General features: G+C 40.1%; 1 protein-coding gene across 1 annotated transcript in view; it reads right to left on the minus strand.

Annotated features, from left to right (window-relative positions):
- Positions 1 to 24,459, minus strand: part of CLSTN2 (calsyntenin 2) — a 1,124,690-nt gene that overhangs the window by 48,801 nt on the left and 1,051,430 nt on the right. Inside the window, 5 exon segments of the mRNA XM_040349061.1 lie at positions 7,992 to 8,032; positions 8,034 to 8,095; positions 8,098 to 8,131; positions 8,133 to 8,141; positions 13,147 to 13,313. Of these exon segments, the coding sequence (XP_040204995.1) occupies positions 7,992 to 8,032; positions 8,034 to 8,095; positions 8,098 to 8,131; positions 8,133 to 8,141; positions 13,147 to 13,313 (313 nt within the window).

Consider the following 24,459-nt stretch of genomic DNA (forward strand, 5'->3'; position numbering starts at 1 on the left):
GAACGTTGGTGCGGCTCTGTACGGCGCCTGCGCACCGACGTTCGGCTACTTTCGGAAAATCGTGACGCGATGTATGCGACCGTCGGAAGCCTGTCGGAAGCCTGTCAATCAAATAGGAATGCCCAGACCCGCAGCCCATACCCGGAAGTGGCGGAGAAGATTGCTCTCTAAAACGGTAAGTACTGCTTCGATTTTAAAAAAACTACCCGATTCCCCTTGACAAAATGAGCATCAATCTAATGTTAAAAATTAACTTTTCGGGTGAACCTCCACTTTAACCTCTTCCCTACCAGTGTCATTAGTGCAGTGACAATGCATTTCTTTTAGCACCGATCACTGTATTGGTGTCACTGGTCCCCAAAAAGTGTCACTTAGTGTCAGATTTGTCTGCAGCACTGTCGCAGTCCCACTAAAAATACATAAATCGATCTCATAGTTTGTAGACGCTATAACGTTTGCGCAAACCATCAAACCTTCCAGAGCTGAGGTTGTTAAAGAAGTTAGCTGGTGCATTTTCACAGAACTGCTTTATTAACTTTTGATAATTATGGACAATGTTATGGTCAGTCATTTGTTTAAGTACTATTTATGCTTTATATATATATATTCACTAGGGGGGGGGGGTAATTACTAAAGGCAAATCCACTTTGCACTTCCAAGTGCACTTTAAGTGCAATTTCAAGTTCACTTTGCACTTCTAGTGCAGTCGCTGTAGATCCGAGGGGGGCATGCAAGGAGAATAAAAAACAGCATTTTAGCTTGCACATTATTGGATAATAAAAACAGCAGAGCTTCCCCTCATTTCAGATCTACCCCTCAGATTTACAGCGGCTGCACTTCCAAGTGCACTTTCAGTGCAATTTCAAGTGCACTTTGCATTTGTAGTTTGCGCTTGTAGTGCAAAGTGGAGTTTCCATTCGTAAATAACCCCAATTGTGATATTTAGTGGAAGTTAGCACTGTGTTTTATTTATTCAGTCACACATTTTTATTTAACCTTTCATTGATTTGGTAAGTGCAGGGGTTATTCACATTTAATTCTAAGCCAATGAGATGATGTGCACCTCATTGCACTTAACCCCGAGTAATCCAGGACATTTTGGAAAGTTGCTGAATTCCTGGAGTTCAGCTTTGAATTGTATGTAAACCCTAATAATGAACTTGGCTATTTCAGTCCCTTTTGATCTGTGCAACATACCATTGAAATCATTTTGTCAGTTTTATAAAAGCAAAAACATCCACGGATCCCACTAAAAATCAAGTGAGCATGTAACTGCTTGTGCTGCAATTACATCTGAATCAGTGTCATCAGCCCTGCCCAGAACACCTATGTGAACTACAGAACACCTTCTTCCCATGTTATAGAAATAAGGGAAGGAGAATTATTATTTATTAGCCCTCACTTTTTGTTCTAGGGTGACAATGTTACTCATTTATAGATACAGTAAAGTGAACAAACACTGTACAGGTGAAAATAAAGAAAAAACATGACTGTAAAAAAAATGAATGGCACCACCACATGTTATGACTGGCAAACTGAAATATTTAAATTTTTTACTAAACATACTTTAATGACACAAGTTGTCAGTGTCTGCTTTTGAACTGTATTCAAACAAAACCAAGTCATAAAATGTTATCATTACCCGCAATTATCTCTCTAAAACCACACTGATGTCTGGCCACTCTGTATATGTCAGTTTCTGGCTTGGTTAGTTCAAAGACGATTTCTGCCAGGGTTAATCTTTAGCTGAATCAATATATAAATAGCTAACGGGCATTTAATTAATATTTCAGCAGAAAGCTTACTGCAAGTTAATTAGATGGCTCTCCATTTAATTGTTATCACCACCAACATATGGTTCTTTGCAATAATATATATCTACAATAACCAGTTTACAGTGATAGAGATATCTTGTTAAAAAGTCAATCAAGCACAATTAGACCATGAGATGCATGTGAGTGCTGTTGGAGCCTTATTATAAGTGTTTAATATTTAAACTGTATAAACCTGAGAACATGGGACCTAAAACAAAAATGCTCATATTAGCAAACTTTTAAAATATTAAAGCAAAGTCAATCTTCTGAACCTTGTAGACTGGTCTTTACCTACATTTGTTGGGTTACCATTATCACAGATATACATTATATCACCAAGAGACACCTGCCTTTACACACACATGAATTTTAAAGGCATCCCAGTCTTAGTCCCTAGGGTTCAATATTGAGTTGGCCCACCCTGTCTACAGGGTTTAGGAGTGTGTCTATGGGAATGTTTGACCATTCCTTCAGAAGCGCATTTGTGAGGTCAGGCACTGATGTGGATGAGGAGGCCTGGCTCACAGTCTCCACTCTTATTCATCCCGAAGGTGTTCTATCTGGTTGAGGTCAGAACTCTGTGCAGGCCAGTCAAGTTCCTTTACCCCAAACTCGCTCATCAATGTCTTTATGGACCTTGCTTTGTGCACTGGTCCAAATTATTTGGTGGAGAGTGGATTATGGTGTGGGGTTGTTTTTCAGGGGTTGAGCTTGGCCCCTATGTTCCAGTGAAGGGAACTCTTAAGGTGTCAGCATACTAAGACATTTTGGACAATTTCATGCTCCAAAATGTGTGGGAACAGTTTGGGGATGGCTCCTTTCTGTTCCATGATGACTGTGCATCAGTTCACAAAGCAAGGTCCATAAAGACATGGATGAGTGAGTTTGGGGTGGAGGAACTTGACTGGCCTGCACAACCCATAGAACACCTTCGGGATCAATTAGAGTGGAGGCTAAAAGTCAGGCCTTCTTGTCCAACATCAGTGCCTGACCTCACAAATGTGCTTCTGGAAGAATGGTTAAACATTTCCATAGACACACTCCTAAACATTGTGGACAGTCTTCCCAGAAGAGTTGAAGTTGTTATAGCTGCAAAGGGTGGGCCAACTCAATATTGAACCCTACAGACTAAGACTGGGATGCCCATAATTTTCATGTGTGTGTAAAGGCAGATGTCCCAACACATTTGTTAATATAGTGAGTATGGAAATTAGCTTTCATTTTTTTTTCTGTTAAAGCTTAATTGTACAAGCTGAAGTAAGAAGCTGATTGGAAGCTGCAGCAGATTTTGCACTCTCTGGTTTTAGTAAATCAACCCCAAAGTCACAATGTAAAATAAACAGCAGTGAAAACTAGGGATGTCCCAATACTAGTATCGGTACCGATACCGAGCATTTCCCCGAGTACTTGTACTCGGGGGAAATGCTCCGATGCCTCAGCCGATACCTGGGCAGGCAGGGGAGTTGCAAGTCTTCTCCTCCATGCTCCGTGCAGTCTTTCCTCCCCCGTGCTCTGTGCAGTCTTTCCTCCCCTCCCGTGCTCCGTGCAGTCTTTCCTCCCCCTGTGCTCCGTGCAGTCTTTCCCCCCCTCCCGTGCTCTGTGCAGTCTTTCCTCCCCCCGTGCTCTGTGCAGTCTTTCCTTCCCCCGTGCTCCGTGCCGCTCTTCTCTCCCCCTGTCAGTGCCGCTATTCCTCCCCCCCGTCCGTGCCGCTCTTCTCTCCCCCCCGTTCGTGCCACCTCTCCCCCTCAATTTGTGAGGATGGAGAGCGGAAGTAGGAGCTGCTAAATCCGGCTCCTACCTTTCCCGAATGGACAGAGTCAGTGATCACTGACTCTGTCCATTCACATAACTGAGCATCGTAACCTGTGTTTACGATGCTTCAGTTTATGAATGGAGAGGAGCTTCCCTACATTCATTTCAGCTGAGGCTGCAGAGAAAGGGACTGGGGAATCTGTGTCCTTAGTCCCTTTCTCTGTCTTAAAGGGGAGATGTCAGGGGTCTTTTAAGACCCCTGATATCTCACCAAAGACCCCCCAACATGGCTGATAAAAAAAATATTGCAATAAATATTTAAAAAAAATAAAATAAAAATAAAATGTAAATAAAAAACAAAAAAAATCACTGTAAATAAAAGAATTGTAAAAAGAAAAAATTATAAAAAAAAAATATAAAAAAAAAACACCGCCACTGTCACATGACATTAAATAAAGTATCGGTATTCGGTATCGGCGAGTACTTGGAAAAAAAGTATTGGTACTTGTACTCGGTCTCAAAAAAGTGGTATCGGGACAACCCTAGTGAAAACCAACATATGCTAATGATTATATACTGTATATATAATTATAAACTTGATATATATAAAGTTATATAATATAACTGCATTATGCAGTGGTAGTTTACAGTACATGTTCAGTCACTTTCATTGCCAAAAAAATGTACCTTTACAGATCTTTTTTGTTGGTTTGTCTAGAATTCAGCTATATGGATCTTTAACCATTTGGCCATACAGGGGGCTTAACTGGGACATTTTTTGCCTATCAGCATACACATGTAGTTGAATTAGAACCATTTTGTTTGACTTTGGGTAGACAGAAACAGACTTTAAACTCCTATTGAGACTTGTTGCTGTCAATAACCCTGGTCTAATACATTCACATTTACTTCCCTTTCATTAAATAAATATATCAATTCATTAAAATAAGCTCTTAGATTTTGAATCAGAAGCAAAACTTCAGTTGATGCTACTTCAATCAAATATCTGTTACTTCAATCAAAAATCTGTTACTTCAATCACATATCTACTACACGTTAATCAATCCTGTACATTGACTTCAAAGTATTTTGTTTAATCCTCTTTAGAGATTTCAGGTCATGCAGCAACATTTCAGTCAAGGTAAACTTGGGACTTAAAAATGGCTGCTCCAGCTCATGAAACTAATTTGGCTTCAGACACACTGGTAGATTTACAGGCACACCAAGGACCAATATTCTGCACATAAGTCAGAGCTAACCTCATTTATTTCAGTGCACAAATGAGAATGAGCTTGAATAAAAGTAATATATTTAAAATATGTTCATGTCAAAGCTTTCAAAATTCGGTTGAAAGCTCCCTTATGAGATATCCCTCTTTAGCATCTTACGGTATGTAAAATGCATTTTTTCTACATGTCTTCAAGTCATGTTAACTGAAACCATGGAAGATATCTTAGTGAGCACTTGAATGTAGCACAGTAGCTCTATCCTCAAATTTGATGACAGATTTTTTTTTTGCCATGATACTAAACCCATGTCACAGCATGTACAATGAAAGTAGAATTAAATTTCTGTAGGAGTATGCAAACAATCCTTAATCCCTTGCAGAAATGTGCTAACATTGTAGGAAATGTCTGTTCAAAAGTGTTCTCACAAGTATTTCATAATTCACTCATCACTTAATTTTAATTTTGCAAAAAATATAATTGATAAATCACTAGGGCTATAGTAATGTTAAAATATTGGTAAACATCCACTGGCTCAATTGATCCAATTAGTCCAAAATTCACATCATCATTGCAGTTGGCATATCTCTGCTGGAAGTGCAAAGAAGAGCAAGCCTACAAGTCCACAAAGTTATCATGGTCAAGATAATCCTCAAAACTTATAAAACATTGAGGAAACAGCCTGCTTGTTTCTACTGTCAAAACGGTTTGCATCAGCTCTCTCACACCCGTCTTTGCTATTTGGGCAGTTGGAAGCTATCATAGTATCTGCATCATGCAAACCTTCTCCACTCTTCTTTCCTGCTGACATTTTAACATGCAACCATTGCTCTTTGTAGTATCCCAAGTCAAACCAGACCTTGGTACAGTATTTATAATAGATTCAGTATAAGTACTAGCTGAGTTGGCATAAATGTATACACAGATATTTTGACAGCAATACATTAAAATACATTAAAATAAAAGTTTGCCATTTGTAACAGGTTACATGTTACACCCATATTTAGGGTAACATGTTACAGATCCACCCCCCATGCTCGTTTTGACAGCGAGTGGGGGATCTTCCCCAACCCACTCGCTGTCACAATATAAAAAAAATGCAGCCCACTAAGCCGCGTCATTCATTCCATGAATGTACCTTTGTGGTTGTTGTCTTGTAGTTCTCAATGAACTACCAGCGGGGTGTTAAGCACTCTAGGTAGTTCCTTGAGTCTTCCTTGTCAGTGTGTAACTGCCTGCTCGTATGAGGTAGCAGCAAACATCTTACATACACTATCTGCAAGAGCCTTGCATTTCACCCGCTATCTGCTGACCGCTTTGATACTTTGCAGGCTCATGCACATTTTTTTTACCTGCAAAAAAGATGTGCATTTATTTATTTATTTTAACCACTTCAATACAGGGCACTTTCATCCCTTCCTGCCCAGACCAATTTCAGGCTTTCAGTGCTCGTACGCTTTGAATGACAGTTACTCAGTCATGCAAAACTGTACCCAAACATTTTTATCATTTTTTTTACACAAATAGAGCTTTTGGTGTTATTTAATCACCACTGATTTTTTTTCCCGATATAAGTGAATAAAAAAGCGAAAGTTTTTAAAAAACAAACACGTTTTTTTTTGTTTCTATTATAACATTTTGCAAATAAGTAAATTTTGTTCATAACTTTGGGTCAAAATGTATACTGCTACATATCCTTGGTAAAAACAACACAAATTACCGGATATTATTTAGTCTGTGTAGAATCTACAAGGTATAGTACCAATCACTGAAAATTGATCACACCTGATGTACTGACAGCCTATCTCATTTCTTGAGGCCCTGATGTTAGGACAGTACAAATACCCCCCAAATTACCTGTCTTTTGGAAGTAGACAGTCCAAGGTTTTTAGTGAGAGGCAAGTTTTTTGAAGTTGAAATTTTTCCCCCACAATTTTTAGGAAAATTAGGAAATTCAGTTTTGTTTTTACACAAAATTGTGATATTAACAAGTTATTTTTCACACATGGTATAGGCATACTTGCAATGACACCCCAAAACACATTCTGCTACTTGTTCTGAGTATGGTGATACCACATGTGTGAGATTTAAAAAAAATATGGAAAGAAGATTAAAAGGTATTTTTTACACAAAGTTGTAATTTTTTAAGATATCTTTAACACATAGCATGTACATATCAAAAATTGCACCCCAAAACACATGCTGCTACTCCTGTGTGAGGCTTTTACACAGCTTGGCCACATAGAGAGGTCCAACATGCAAGTACCCACGAGACATGTACTTGGGTACTCTGATGGGCTGCAGAAAGGTACTCAGGTACTCTGATGGGCTGGTGACAGGTACTCGGTTAATCTGATGGGCTGGAGACAGGTACTCGGTTACTCTGATGAGCTGGAGACAGGTACTCGATCACTCTGATGGGCTGAGACAGGTACTTGGGTACTCTGATGGGCTGCAGAAAGGTACTCAGGTACTCTGATGGGCTGGTGATAGGTACTTGGTTAATCTGATGGGCTGGAGACAGGTACTCGGTTACTCTGATGGGCTGGAGACAGGTACTCGATTACTCTGATGGGCGGAGGAGACAGTACTTGGGTACTCTGATGGGCTGGAGACAGGTACTCGGTTACAGTGATGGGCTTGGAGACAGGTACTCGGTTACAGTGAAGGGCTTGCTGGAGACAGGTACTCGGGGTACTCTGATGGGCTTGGGACAGGTACTCGGGTACTCTGAGGGGTTTAGAGACGGGTACTCTGATGGGTTTATAGACAGGTCCTCTTTATTTTGTGAGCAATCTGAAGACTGTGTTGTACTACTGTAAATGGTAACTCTCTGTTACCGCAATCTCTTCCTCACACTGGATCAGTGTGTGAGGAGGAGAACCCAGTAACTGGGATTGGCATTTGTGACCAGATGTGATTGGACACAGTTGGTCACGTGGTTCTCTATTCTCTGCACTGTGCCAAAAAAACAGAGCCAATAGAGACCAATCTGCTGATAACCTAAAGATTTACTGCTACTCAGGGGCTCTGGGATTTAGCAAACTGGCAGACTCCAGCAAGAGGAAACAGAAGCAATGCTAGGGGCAAAGGCTTAGCAAACCTGAGACAATTACCCCATAACATTGTAAACCAGACAGTGTCTACAATCACACATTTCTTCTGAAAGCTGCTATTTGTGTTTTATGTTGCCACTTACTGGACTTTAGATGACACCCTCAGTCGTCTTTTTCCAGTGTTTCGGAAACTGCCGTGAGTTGATATATGAAACTTTCCGAAGAGCTTGGTTGATGCTGTCAATATTTCACCTTCCATTATCAGTACGGACTGAGAAGGGTTTGAAATGGTACTAAGAGAAGACAAGGAAATTGTCTTAGTCCAAACTGAACAGATAAAAACTGGGAAATTCATAACAATTATGATATTTGTTAATTATTAAGTGCATTGACATGGAAAAATAAGGTCAATACATTCTAGAACGGTTTTTATATTGTCGTTTCACTGAGCTGTATGACAATATTTAGATTCCAAGCATGTTAATGACTTTTCAACATGGAGAAATATGAACAGCACATGAAATAGAAACTGTGAAATATATTTGTTTTTAAAGGTGTAGAATTATATTTTCAATACCTATGTGCATAGTGTAAAAATGTACAGCTGTGGCCAAACGTTTTGAGAATGACACAAATATTAATTTTCACAAAGTCTACTGACTTTGTGTTTATGATGGCAATTTGCATATACTCTGGAATGTTATGAAGAGTGATCAGATGAATTACAATTAATTGCAAAAGTCCTCTTTGCCATGAAATTAACTTAATCATATAAAAAACATTTCCACTGAATTTGTTAAGAAGGCTTCAGGGCGCCCCCAAGAAAGACCAGCAGGTGCTAGGACGTCTCCTACACTTGATTCAGCTGTGAGATCGGGGCACCAGTGCATGGTTTGTTAAGGAATGGCAGCAGGCAGGTGTGAGTGCATCTGCATTTACAGTGAGGCAAAAACTTTTAGAGGATGGCCTGGTGTGAGGAAGTGCAGCAAAAAAAGCCACTTCTAACCAGGAAAAAACATCAGGGACAGACTGATATTCTGCAAAAGGTACAGGGATAGGACTTCTAAGGACCGGGGTAAAGGCATTTTCTTTGATGAATCCTCTTTCTGATTGTTTGGGGCATCCAGAAAAAACCTTGTCCAGAGAAGAAAAGGTGAGTGCAACCATCAGTCATGTGTCATGCCAACAGTAAAGCATCCTGGGATCACTCATGTGTGGGGTTGCTTCTCGGCCAAGGGGATGGGCTCACTCACAGTTTTGCCTAAAAACGCAGCCATGAATAAAGAATGTACAAAAACATCCTCCGAGAGCAATGTCTCCCAACCATCCAAGAACAGTTTGGTGACGAACAGTTCCCTTTTCAGCACGATAGAGCTTGGAGAATAAAACATCAAAATGTTGGGTTCATGGCCAGGAAACTCTCCAGACCTTAATCCAATTGAGAACTTGTGGTCAACCCTCAAGAGCCTTTTTTAACAACAAAAAAACTTTCATATTCTGACATACTCTAAATATGCAAGAATGGGCTGCATTAGTTAGGATGTGGGTCAAGTTGAAAGGGTCAACAACTGAAAATATTGACTCTTTGCATAAACTTAATGTAATTTGTCAATAAAAGCCTTTGACATTTATGAAATGCTTGCAAGTATACCTTCAGTATACCATAGTAACGTCTGACAAAAAGATCTAAAAACACTGATGCAGCAGACTGTGTGAAAATTAATATTTGTGTCTTTCTCAAAACTTTTGCCATGGCTGTACACATATTCTACTTTGAATATTTTCCCACAAAATATAATTAGCTCAGAGTGGAAAATCACATTGAATTGTAAACAGTTGTGAAAGAAAAATTAGCATTTCGCATTTCAGTACTGTCCCCTTCCTTTTTAGATAATTCTCCCCTCCCTATCTGGGGAAAAAAAGTAAACTATTCTGTCTTCCTAAAACCATATGAGAAAACATGCAGAGAACAGTGGAGAAGAAGTTAACTCTGACTTGACATTCCTACAAAAACCATGTAGCTAATGCATGGACTATTTAAATTAGCTTCTTGAATCCCTGGTTTAATTGTCCATTATCTATTAATAATGTACAGGTACCAGACAGCCATAACTTAGTCTGTAATTGAGTTACCCCTGCTTTTACTTAGAACAGAAGTGGCTAAAAAGTCTACACTTCAGGCAAAAAAGGAATGAATGGAGTCATATATCTATGTATCTTGAGTTTGGCACATTGAGATAACAGCTCCACTTTAGCTCTTGTAACTATGTAGCACCTTGGTGTCTGTACTCATATTTCCATATCAAAGATTTATTTTTGTATGTGAAAAGTATAAAAGTCAGCTTGATCTAACTAACGCAAATACCCCAAACCTGTTCCATATGATTAATGAGATAAGAGAGCTGTGATAAAAGATTTTAAAGATTCAATAGCTTCAAGCAGAGTTCTTATATAGTAAGTATGTTTATTCTGAAGTCCTGCTGGCCTCTCTGAAGTTAGAAGGTACATAAGTATGCCTTTGTAAAAGTTTTTATAAGCTTAACTGCTAAACCGTGGCCACGTTCTAACCTGATTCTCACTTCCTCTGTTAAAGGAGAAGTGCAGGATACCAAAAAAACAAGCATGCATACTAACCTATGTGACTGCAGCATAGGACCGACGCTGCAGCTGTCCCCTGCCACCTCTAAGATTGAGAACTGAGCAATTGCATGACCGCTGATTGCTTAGTTCTTGGTCCTCACTGAGCATAAAGCAGTGACTGTCAGTCACTAGCTCTCTGTACTGCCCCTCAGCGCTCACTAGAATGCCGGGCTGTGAAGGGGGCGAAAGTGGCTAGCTCAGACTCTGTGCACACTGAGAAGCTGAGGTAGCTACTGGTCAGGAATTTGGGTGAATCTCAACATTATTGTTAGGATAAATCCAGAAACTGGAGCAGCCCTATGACATTTGCCAACAGCCGGCCTCATACAGAAATATCAAAATCAATTCTAATAACAGGATGGGCAATGCTCATCATGCCGCTTTGCTGAACACATTATCACGCCATTCCAAACATCATTGTGCCATGTGCACAATGATATCATCCAAACTGCGCACCTCTGCAGCTGAGAATGGCACTTATGTAGGCTACCTTGTGTTCATTATACTAACTTATTGTTGCTTTTGCACTTGCAACTTTTGAGAACCAATACCAATGTTTATCCTGCATTTTACATATTATCTTACTGAGGAGACTGTCACCTTTGTGTGAAACATTCTTCATACCCTTTAATGGCTGATTTATTTATTTAATAACAACAGGTGGACGAATTTGAGCTATGTCCAGCCATGTCATACCAATCTCAAAGGAAATCTTTGAGGATATTAATCGTGTACAAATGGCAAATAGGTAAAACCTTCATAAGGTACCCTTGAGCCCAATTTAAAGATCCATTTTGCCTCTGCTGTTAATAACTTTTTGTCTAGATCTCCTTTTCTTGGGCCCATGTTTACATCTTGCACTACACAAAATTTGAGGCATTCAGATTTTCCATAATGTTTGGACCAAATATGCCTTGCTATGGGTCTTTCTTTTTTCAAAATCCCAGCAATACCATGTTCTAAGACCCACTGCTGGACCTAGGGGTGGTCTTACCTATACACTATATAGCAGAGGACATGAACAGCTGGCAATATAAAATATTCCATCAGAACTACAATAGTAAAGTAGTAAATAGTACAATAGTAAATTAATCAAATTGTCACATTTTCCCCCATTGTAGGGTCCAGAAATTCCTCAATAGTTGGTTTAAATGTGCAGGCCTTGGAATGACCACAGCAATGTCATCCCTTATGTTTTTCTGGCAGCCAGGTTGGATTACGTGTCACTATAGGAATTTTGTTCAAACATCCATTAGGTTCTTAGCCCGCTTATAAGTTACTAAGAAACTTGTCTTCCTTGGTTATTTTCTGTACTAACAATCACTCTATCAAATGATTTCAATAGATCCCTGCTAGGATATTCACTTTGTGTAAATCTATTGAAAAGACATCCGCATTGTGATGTTTTTTTCCAATGCAAAAGGCTATTTGTGGATGTGGGTTTGGGTGGGTTTCAGATAGATTGCTGTTTGAATTACACCATAGTCCTCTCTAAAGGTGTTAAGGTCTAGGAAGTAGGTTGTGCCCCAATCTATCACACTAGTAAAGAATATACCATTCTCATTGAGATGTGCCACAAACGGCTGGAAGGTTTCTCTGGTTCCATTCCAAAGAATGAATATATCATCTATGAACTTCATCCACAGAAATATGTTCGAGGTATACTGAAGCATATTCTTGACAAATACAACTGTCCTTCCACCAGCCTAAAAAAAAAGTTGGCGTAGGTAGATGCACATGCAGTGCCCATTGTCGTACCTGCTAATTGCCTGTAAACCTTCTAATTGCCTGCAAATGTTTCCATTAAACAGGAATAATTATGTTCAAGAATACATTTTAGAAGTTTCAGTACAAATTGCATAGGTCCTTAAAAGGCTTTCCCCCTCATATTTAAAAAATACTCACACACGTGTAAGCTTAAAGAGTGCTCTATAGCGTGCTCGCTGCTTATGGACATTTAATCCAATAAGCAAGTCCACAAAAATCAGATCTCAATTGTAGTCTCTCTATAGGTATTATAGTCACACTTGTACCTAATATATGAGTTGATACTCCATAAAAATCCATGAGAGGATTTGTGAAATAGAATTTTACTTTAATGGGTCTTAATGCTCTCTCTCTCTATTAGTAAATGAGTCACATGGTTGTGTCTTTCAACCTAAATATAAGCTTTCTTTGTATCCTCTTTTGTGATATTACCTGACTGTTACAGTGACTCAACTGTTTGTCTTATTACTGTTAAAATTCTTCAATAAAGATTAATAGTTAAACAAGTAAATAAAATAAAGATATGTATTAATGAATTAAATAAAAGTTGTGTTTTGGGCTCTAGTGAGTAGTAGAGCTCATCGCCCTAATAATTTTCATTTGCAAATAGTACCAACACAGTGGCCAAAAAAATATTTTATAATGCAGGCTTATTTTTGGTATACATTACCATATTGTCTTTACAGAATGAGTCTCAGGAGGTTTGTATTTTGCACAAAGCAATATTAGGGCCTAAGCACATTCAGTTAAAAAAAACATTACATTTTGAATTAATAGCCCTTTGTCAGTTTAGTTTACAAGATGTCTTTCCCCAATGAGTTCAGGTGACTGAAATTCTGTTATAAGCCTTTGAAGCAACTATTTTTTATCACTTCTAAAGGTTTATCTTACCTTAACACCTTGTCCTATGTTTTCCAGAGAAGTGATGTCCAGTCCTTCTCTGCAGGCCTGCCAGCAGGAAATAACTGTTTGGCTCTCTACTTTGCCAGGGCATAGAGTGAGTCCAGCTATACTGCCACGAAAATACTGGGTAAATTTGGGTTTCGTGATTTCACCCCCTGCAAATTAAGAAAAGACAGTATTACCTAGATAAAAATCTAAAGAACAAGCTTATTTACAAAAGTATAGAGTTTAATCCAGCAAGCAATGCTAGCATGTCATTGGGGAGCACCGTGCAACTTTTTCAGGCTCTGCAATGGGTCTTAATACTGGATATATTCCAAATGTTGACTGTTTTGACATCATCTGCTGGTGTATATTGCTGTTGTTAGTGGGCTTCCACTACTCACAATGATGACATATGATGGCGACAAACTTTTACCCTTAAAGATCTCCATAGGCGACATTTAAAAAATTTGACAGGTTGCATGTTTTGAGTTACAGAGGAGGCCTAGAATTATTGCTCTCACTCTAACAATCACGGTGATATCTCACATGGTACTGCAACATTATATGGGACACTTTTGAAACATTTTTGGGACCATTGTCATTTATACGATTAGTGCTATAAAAATGTACTGATTACTGTGTAAATGTCACTGGCAGGGAAGGGATTAACACTAGGGGCAATCAAGGGGTTAACTGTGTTCCCTAATGTGTGTTATAACTGTGGGGAAGGGGACTCACTATAGGAGATGACAGATCGTGGTTCCCAGCTTGTAGGAACTCACGATCTGTCTCTCCTAACAGAACAGACCAGGGCTGTGTGTAATTACACACACGACCCTATTCTGCCTCTCGTGACTGTGATCGCTCGTGGCCAGCGGTCATTGCAACCCTCGCTGTGCCCGCTATCCCGCTTAAAGAGACCGACGTACAGCTACAACGGTTTGCGGGAATGAGCCTACCTGCTGGTCAGCAAGCGGTTAAACCGAGCAATCAGATGAAGGCTCAATTCACAGCCATAAAAGTGGTTGTAAAGTAGTTACACTACTTTACCTACAGGTAAACCTATAATAAGGCTTACCTGTATGTACTGGAAATATCTCCTAAACCTACACGGTTTAGGAGATATTTACTATATACGCTTGCGCGGACGTCAACGGCAAATGCGCACTGAAGAAAGAAGTGCCGTTTCTAAGGGGCTCATGCAGTGACTGGTGGGAGTGACATCACGCGACTCTGGCCAGTCACAGAGCCGGAGTCCACGGCCCCAGAAGGAAGAGGGGTGAAGATGGATGCGACCACCAGTGGAAACATCGCGGACATCATGGGCTTTGTTTGCAGGTAAGTTGCGATGCATACTAGCCCATTATGCTTTTACTTTTACGGAGGGGGGGGGAGAGGAAGTAAAACCCATCAGGGTTTATTTCCTCTTTAATGAAGTCACTGGCTTCCCAAGTGTTATTTCTGAAGTGATGTTTATAAAAAGAGGTCCAGAAATAGATGACCATCTCCTGGTTGTTTTTTTTACAATGGTGAAAGGTAGTGAAGCAATGCTTTGGATTAGCATTGGCTAAGCATCAGAGCCCCTCACTCACTTATACTCAGCTTCACCACTCTCCCACTATTTAATTTATTTGTGGGAGTGGGTGAGCATATGGCAGACTTTTCTTCCTCACAGGATGCTGTGCTTGGACCTAAGCAGCCAATCACCTAGCATGAACACTGTGATATGGGGGGGAGAAGGTCATTAGCTCTGTTATTAGCCTAACTTGAGCAAAGCGATGGATTCTGTTTAGGTGCTGTCAGAGGTTCAGAGTTCCTTTAACTGATCTCACAACAGTACACTTAAATATGATTCATTATTATCGGCCCATGCATTTCATACACCATGATTTTTTTTTGCATCACCCTACTGAATATGCACTTTCTGTGTGAACATGCTATATATTGGGGGTTATTTACGAAAGGAAAATACACTTTGCACTACAAGTGCAAACTACAAGTGCAAAGTGCACTTGAAATTGCACTTGGAAGTGCATTCACTGTAGACCCGAGAGGGACATGCAAGGAAAGTAAAAAAGAGCATTTTTACCTTGCACATGATTGGATGATGAAATCAGCAGAGCTTCCCCTCATTTCAGATCTACCCCTCAGATCTACAGCGACTGCACTTCCAAGTGCACTTTCAGTACAATTTCAAGTGCACTTTGCACTTGTAGTTTGCACTTGTAGTGCAGAGTGGATTTTCCTTTCGTAAATAAACCCCATTGTGTTGTTTGTGTGGCCTACACATAAAAAGCAGTGTCACCTAGAGCTTGTACTAATATAACATGACAGTAATTAATCTGGCCCCATTGACTCGATATAGCAACACTGTCATAGGCGACTGGAAGCGCTTGAAATAATGAGATCTTCTAAAAGCTGTAATTTCCTAATCTTTTATGGCTCACAGTTCAACGCGTAGCACCTGCGCTCGATTTTAGGGATTTACATTTCTAAACGACTTTAATGTAAACAACTGCCAGTCTTTAGCGAGTATTTGTTTAAGAATTACAGGTACTTTGTCATGAAGAACAGAAGACATCATGTTCACAAAGCTATGAATATGGGAAAATTACAGTATCTGTTTAATTTGTACAATCATTGTCAACATGATATGATAACAGTGTACTGAGGATTATCTACATGTTTCTGTTTATCACGAAATTTACAAATTCAGCTTCTGTAATAGATAAAGCTCCACTTGCTATAAATATTTCAACAGCTCAAACTTTGATCATTTGGCAATCTGCTGAGTGTAATGACAAGCAGACAGTCAATCCATTTTATGAGAAACATCCAGAGCTGATCTATGTAGCTGGTGAAAATAATGCACAGCTGCATATATATGATTATTGTAGCAGTTAATTACTAGACCAGGCAATTGTAAATTAACCTTGTAGTCCATCTGTGTGCCCAGCCACTAGTAACATTTCCAAGTTTCCTGACACAGATGTGGCCTGTGGAAAACTTTATTGTTCAGAGATTTACAACGATGGCAGGAAAAATCCCATCCATCATTTGTTACATTGTTATAGATGCATGCTCATATCATACATTAAAATTAGTACATTGTGCCCTAAAAAAGATGTATCTCTTTTAATATATGATGATACTTTACAAGAGAGCGTATTTAGAAAAGAGGAGTGAGCAGCTTTATGGCAGGTTAGGTTCATTAGGTACAGTATATTGAAACATTTAAAGTAATGATCTTGAAAGCTAAGATTATGCATGCAAGTTACACACTACATACCGAGTACATATGGCACCTGGGAACATTGATTTTATTTTGCACCCCCCCAAAAACAATTCTAAACAAATAAAGCATGCCAAAGTGTGAGTGTTGTCAAATTGTGCTACCAGAGAAGCTTAAATGAATCCCCCTATACGTAACACATACTGTATATGCCACAGTCCTTTTACCCACAAAATATGCTTTAAAGTGTAACTTTAGTCAGAAAATTAAGTCCTGCTAGATCACTTCAGGCTGGGCCCCTTCTGCAGGTATAGCTATGTAAAAGATTAAAAGGAAGTGCCTATATTGTTTTTAAAATCCAGTAATACACCGTCTCACCCTGCTCTGCACATTCTCAGTTGCTCTCTATTTTTAGGCACTGTGCAAAATTTGTAGAGGCCTATCTGGTGACAGCCTAAAGATTTATCGCTGTTCAGGGGCTTTGGGTTTCAGCAAGATTGCAGCCTCCAACATGAAAAAAAAAACAGGAACAATGCTGGGGGCAATTTACTGCACACATTAATTGTGGTACCATAATTATTAATACGGAACGTATAATTTTTTGCTAAAGAACATTATATTTATCAAGTTGTTATGGGTAAAATTCCACTTTAATGACAGATTGGTCATATTGGACCATAATGAACCTCAAAAGTGTAACACACAAGTACAAACCTCGGCACACTCATTTGAATTAAATAAAACCCTTTGATATACTTTTCTGCACATGGCTGACCTTAACAAAGAATGTAATATATGTTATTATATGCAGGAGTATGAAATGTAAAACACAGTTTTGGAAGAAATTTATCAGAACGGGCGCAGATCAAATCTGGGGCAGCTGTGTATGACAACCAACCATCTCTATCTTTAGCTTGCTTCCAGTTAAGCATTAAAAGTTAAATATAGAAGCTGATTGCGTTTGTCATGCACAGCTGCTTCAAATTCTGTCTTCTCCAGTTTTGACAAATTAGTGTCTATAGTGCAAGGAGTATAGAAGTACATAAACAACATGTCACTTTACAAAGTGCAACAAAATATTCTCAAGTCAAATAACCCACTCCCAGCCCATTTTCTCCACAGTACAAATATTCCCTCACCCACAATACAAGGCTTCCCTAAATACCCCCTCCCAGCCTCCCCCTTCAGTGCAGTTCCCCCAAAACAAACCCTTCAGTAGAGATTCTCTTCCTAATCAACCCCCCCCCAACACAGACCCCCTACGTATAGACTCTGCTCCCAGCACAGACCAACATCTCCAACACAGACCCCTCAGTACAGATGTCCCCCAGCACAAACCCCTTAATGCAGACACCCCTCACCCCCAGCACAGACCAACATCCCAGCAAAGACCCCCTCTGCACAGTCTGACCACAGACCTACTCCAGATGAACTCCCCAGAACAGACTGACCATTGACCCTCCCCTAGCCCACAGCACAGACACCTCAGTACAGATAGACCCCCACAGCACAAACCCCCCAATACAAACTTCTCCCCAGCACAGGCAGAGCAACTCAGCTCAGACTCCTTTCCTAAATCCCCTCTCCCAGCCCAGTACCTCAGTATGGACACCCAAGCAAAGAACACCCCCAAGACAGACCCGTCAATACAGACAACACCCCCTCCTCCCCAGTAGAGATCTCTCAGTACAGACATCCCAATTCACCCACCCCAGCACACTTGCCCTCAGAAATAGAAAACATTTTTCTTCCCCGCAGTGCAGACCCCTCAACACAGACAATCCCCACTTCCCAGAACAGATTTCTCAGTTTAAAACCCCCCCTCCACCAGTACAGACCATTCAGTGTAGTATGCCCCCTTCCTCAATACATACAACACCCCTTTCCTCAACAATACAGAAACTACCAGTACAGATACCTTCTACTCGTCCCCTGACAAAGGCACAGATCAACATCCCCCTTCCTCAACTCACAAGACAACCAGCAGGAGTCAGAGTGAGAGGACATCCTATTTCCACGACATGTAATCCCATGCTGCAGCAAGCAAGGTCATCAGACTATTAGCATGCATTAAAAAGGTATTTGCTCAAGAGATAAAATTATAATTCTACCACTTTACAAAACTCTAGTACAGCCACATCTTAAGTATGTTATCAAGTTCTGGTTACCAATCCTCAGGAAGAATGAGCTTAAACTGTCAAGAGTCTAAAGAAGGGCAGCAAAGCTAATTGGGGGCTGGGGGACCTCAGTTATGAGAATGACTACAAACATTAAGAGTATTCTCCCAGGAGAAGAGATGCTTAAGAGGGGATGTGTACAGTTTATACATATCTTTGAATGGTGACTGCAGCATTGTCAGGTAACTATTTAATCTTAGGTCTCTAAAAGATACACAGCCACAAAATGAAGTTAGACGAGAACAGCCTCAAACTGTGCAAGGGTTTTTTTTACTGTTAGAGCGGTAAGGATGTGGAACCCCTTTCCACAGTTGGTGCTGTCAGCAGGGAGTGTAGATAAATAAGAAAAATGTTTTAGATATGTTTCTTAATGATCACAATGGACAGGGATATAGAAAATAGTGACACACACTCAGGTCGAACTGGATAAACTGGTGTATTTATTCAAACTTACCAACTACGGTATGTAAATATGTAAAATATTTATTTACTTTTTTATACTATTTTAAACTACCCATACATTTTCAAAACGGAAACTTAAAAAGATAGACAAGAATTGCAATTTGAAGCTAACTGCACTAAGCAAGTAGTTTAAAAAAATGCTCTGTGCTATAGCAGTATCTTGGAGATTATGCCAGGCACTCCCCATGAATTACAATGGCTGTGTGATATCATTGTGTCCCCTGTCTGGGAGAAGGCTTTATGAAGTGCATAAAGTTTTTTAACATTCCACTGCCATACCAGCTTCAGTGCATTTGAAATTATTTGCATTAGTAAACAAATCCATTCATAGTACTCTTCTATTAAGTGAGTATATTGGTGAACCGTCACAGCCCTGAATTTAAATATTAACATCTCTTTGTTCCAAATCAGTCTTCCTTTTAACTGTTTGATCCATCCTATCAAAGCTACCCCCCCCCCACCAGAAAATTGAATGGTCAGCCACTCCGCTTGACTATTGCCTAAAGCCCTTAATTTAATCCTTGACCTGAGTGACAAACAAAGTGTTATGTAGCTCGGTAGGATTGCCTTAAAAAGACTCCCTAGACCTTACTTTCAGCTTATACCTCGTACACAAGACCAGGATTCTTGATGGGAAAAGATCTGTCGGAAATCCCGGGGGAAAACCGAGTACACACGAGATGTTTTCCCGTCTGGAAAATTCTGATGAGAGCTTTGGTCGGGAATCCCGACCGTGTGTATGATCCATCGCAGTTTTTCCCATAGGAAAACTGCCAAAACGTGCTGGTAAAAAGTCCGCCGGGAATACCGGCAGGAAAAAAGAGAGCAGGTTCTCTTTTTTTGTCCAGCGGTTTTTTGGGCAGTTTTCCCGTCTGAAAAACTGCGAGGAGCATAAACACGGCCGGGATTCCGGCCCAAAAGCTTTCCTCGCTGTTGGGAAACCCAGTCGTGTGCACGAGGCATTAGAGTTTGCCCCAGAGCATGCCCCTTTAAAATCATGTCAGCAATGGTCACTATTTTAATTCTATCTTGACAGGTTCCTATTAAGATCTTGTACAGGTGTGAAAAAAAAGAAGAGTTGATAAATATTTAGAAACACAAATAGATACATTTTCAGTGCAATTACAACATACAGGTTTATTTCAGAAAAATAGGGCCACTGATATCGTACATAATTGACCTTTAATTTGCTTTTGGTGACTAAACACAAAACAAACCTGTCAGATAAAGACAAAAGGAATCAATAGCTTCTGAGCCTTGGCTACAATACTCTGTGACCCTGAACAAGTATGTTCTTAAAGAGCTTTGCTGATCTGCATATTTGTTCCAGACCATGGATACAGAAATACTTACAGTGCCTTGAAAAGGTATTCATACTTAAAATTGTCCACATTTTATCATGTTACAAGCAAACATGTAAATATATTGTATTGGGATTGTATGTGATAGAAGTAGAAGGAAAATAATACATGGTTTTATTTATTTTTTACAAATAAATATCTGAAAAGTGTAGCGTGCATTTGTATTCAGCCCCCTTTACTCTTGTACGCCTAAATAAAATCTATTGGAACCAATTGCCTACAGAAGTCATCTAATTAGTAAATAGAGTCCACCTGTGTGTAATTTAATCTCAGTATAAATACAGCAGTTCTGTGAAGCCCTCATAGGTTTGCTAGAGAACCTTAGTGAACCAACAGCATCACAAAGGCCAAAGAACATACCAGACAGGTCAGGGATAAACTTGTGGATACTTTTAAAGCAGAGTTAGGTTATAAAAAAACAAATCCCAAGCTTTGAACATCTCATGGAGCATCAGTTCAATCCATCATCCGAAAATGGAAAGAGTATGGAACAACTTCAAACCTACCAAGACATGGCCGTCCACCTAAATTGACAGGCTGGGCAAGGAGAGCATTAATCAGAGAAGCAACCAAGAGGCCCATGGCAGCTGTGGAGCAACTGCAGAGATCCACAGCTCAGGTGGGAGAATCTGAAGAGTGGCAATTGGAAAGCCATTGTTGAAAGAAAGCCATAAGAAGTCCCGTTTGCAGTTTGTGAGAAGCCTTGTGGGGGACACAGCAAATATGTGGATGAAGGTGCTCTGGTCAGATGAGACCAACATTTAACTTTTTGGCCTAAAAGCAAAAGCTATGTGTGGCACAAAACTAACACTGCACATCACCCTGAACACACGATCTTCACCGTGAAACATGGTGGTGGCAGCATCATGTTATGTGTATGCTTTTCTTTAGCAGATACAGGGAAGCTGGCCAGAGTTGATGGGAAGGTAGATGGGAAGGTAGAGTCAAATACAGGGCAATCTTAGAATAAAACCTGTTAGAGTCTGCAAAAGACTTGAGACTTGGGGCAAAGGTTTACCTTCCAGCAGGACAATGATCCTAAACATACTGCCAGTGCCACAATGGAATGGTTAGAATGGCCCAGTCAAAGTCCAGGCCTAAATCCAATTGAGAATCTGTGGCAGGACTTTAAAATTGCTGTTCATCCAATCTGACAGAGCTTGAGCTATTTTGCAAAGAAGAATAAGCAAAAATGTCACTAGATCTAGATGTGCAATTTTAATTTAATTTTATAATTGCAGCGAAAGGTGGTTCTACAAAGTATTGACTCAGGGGGGCTATAAACAAATGCCAGCAACACTTTTAACATATTTATTTGTAAACATTTTGACAGCCATTTAGCATTTTCCTTTCACTTCATAATTATGTGCCACTATGTGTTGATCTATCACATAAAATCCAATTACGTTTTTGGTTGTAACATGACAAAATCTGGAAAATGTCATGGGCTATGAATACTTTTTCAAGGCACTGTATGCATAACTGCATTACAGCCAGGAAATTAGGATTTTCAGAAAAAGAGTCAAAAATATCAGCAGCATTTTCAAAAAAGGAGGTCAGGATGTCACCCCCCCTCCCATTTATTTTATACCTTATTGTAGCATGGATACTTCTATCTTGAGCTAAGGTTTTCTAAATGCTGTGAGTTTGTGCAATGCTAGGGCTATGGTATGTGTCACAGACATATATTACATTGCTCTTGCTTAAAAAGTCCTGACCTTACCCACATCAAACCTATACCGGTAAATTTGCTACACATACAACATTGACTGGTGTCAGAAGCCTACAACAAAACATTTTTATTGAGCAATGCTTGTTTCTGGTCAGTAACTCAGAAAATCCAGAAGCCAGGGCATCAGAAAGACCGGAAATCTAATATTGTATATTAATGTCACTATTATCATATACTTTCATAATTCTTTTATATTCTTTTGCGTTTGAAGCAATCAGCTAGCTGCACTTTAGTTCCTGTCCATGGTACTGAAATGCATATCTATGTTACAAAATATGTATTGTGTTCTTTACTTAGAGATCATACACTTTAAATTGTCCTGGTTAAAGGTTTTCTGAGGGGTAACTTTCCAGTTCCATTGGGTCCTTGCTAATGTGAGTTGCTGATGTCACTGAAGTGCTTTTTCAAATGCAGTGAGAGTTACAGCTATTGTTTAAATCACTGTGAACATAATTTAACAGCAAGACATAATGATTAATATGAAACTGCAGGAAGGGATTAACATACAATAATGTATACAACCAAAACATAACATAGATGATTTAATGCCACAATGAAAAAAATAATAAATTAAGACTAATTTTAAACACCTGCAATGCACCTAGTATAGAAATACAACTTATATGATGTCGTATGCACTCTGAAAACTAATAAGCTGGCCAGTGGCCACAGATATCACATGACATGATATGTTGGGAGTATATTGGGGGTTATATTTAATCTTATATAACTTGTATGGTGTATAATGGCTTCTATGTATTATTTTAAATTGTATTAATTTATCTCGAAGTGATACCAAGATCTGAAATGGAAACCTCCATACTTCCTCCCAATCCTCCTCCACCAAATTTGGAAAGTCTCTTCTCCAATTTTTGCTTACTTTACTTATGTCTGGAGATGTAGAGCTAGATTCAGGTAGCTTGGCGCATAGTTTTGCCGGCGTAGCGTATCGAATATATGCTACGCCGACGGCGCACACAGAGCCCAGAGCAGTATTCACAAAGCACTCGCCCCCGTACGTTGCCACGGCGTAGCGTAATATGGTCGGCGTAAGCCCGTATAATTCAAAGTAGGCTGGTAGTGGGCGTGTTGTATTGAAATGAATCGTGACCCCATGTAAATGAAGCGCCGTACGAACGGCGCATGCACACGCATGCTCAGAATCACATTGCATATACTCCCTAGGCTATGTCGGCTTAATGCTTTCGACGTGAACGTAGCCTACGCACAGCCCCATTTTCATACGACTTACGTAAACGACGTAAAATTTGACAGCTGTTCCGACGTCCATACCTTTGCATGGGTTGCGCCACCTATAGCAGGCATAACTTTACGACGGACGTACGCCTTACGTAAATGGTGTAGTTTACAGCGACGGGCGCAAGTATGTTCGTGAATAGGCGTATCTAGGTAATTTACATATTCGGCGCATAAATCAATGGAAGCGCCCCTTGCGGCCAGCATAAATATGCGCCCAAGATTCGACGGCGTAAGAGACTTACGTCGGTCGGATGGAGGCTAAATTCAGGCGTATCTAGTTAAGAGAATAGGGCGCATAGATACGACGGCGCATTTGTTCACTTACGCTGCGTATCTGTAGATACGCCAGCGTAAGTGTTCTGTGAATCTAGCTCGTAGTCTTTATTAAATATGTGTATATAGTTAAAATTTATTTTCTTTATCGTACATCACGGGACACAGAGCGGCATTCATTACTATATGGGTTATATGGAGTACCTTCAGGTGTAGACACTGGCAATCTCAAACAGGAAATGCCCCTCCCTATATAACCCCCTCCCATAGGAGGAGGACCTCAGTTTTTACGCCAGTGTCTTAGGTGTTAGTCATGGTTTAGCTTGCCTCCGCATCCTTGGGATTAGGTGAGCTACCGGTTCTGTCCAAAAAGCCTCAGCGCTAAAGTGGTCAGTAACCGGACCCCAAACCCTTGGGGTATAGCCCATAATGCTTTTCTTTTTAGAGAGCTGGACCCTGGGCCCAGAACTTAGAAACCTTTGGGTACCTAAAGTTTTCTGTTGCCAGGGTGCTATATGGGCCCAGGACAGTGGATCCTTCATAGGAACCCAGGGCCTGAAGGTCTAGACATCCCCACGGAGATGGGGGAAGATTGGGCCTCTTGCTTGGCAAAGTCCTGCGGCATGGAGCAGGTAAGTGAGGGGAAAACTTGCGGAACTTGGTTCTTAGCAGGTTTTTTTCTGGGGGGTCACAGGGGACATGCCTAAAGTTATGCACTGCATCTGGCAAACTAGTCACATATCATAAAGATAGGATGGCTCTCTATGTATTATTCCCCATAAGATGTGACCTCCCTTGTAGTGTTGGAAAAGCATTGAG

This window comes from Rana temporaria, chromosome 4 (genome assembly GCF_905171775.1).
Source record: "Rana temporaria chromosome 4, aRanTem1.1, whole genome shotgun sequence".
Taxonomy (NCBI): Eukaryota; Metazoa; Chordata; class Amphibia; order Anura; family Ranidae; genus Rana; species Rana temporaria.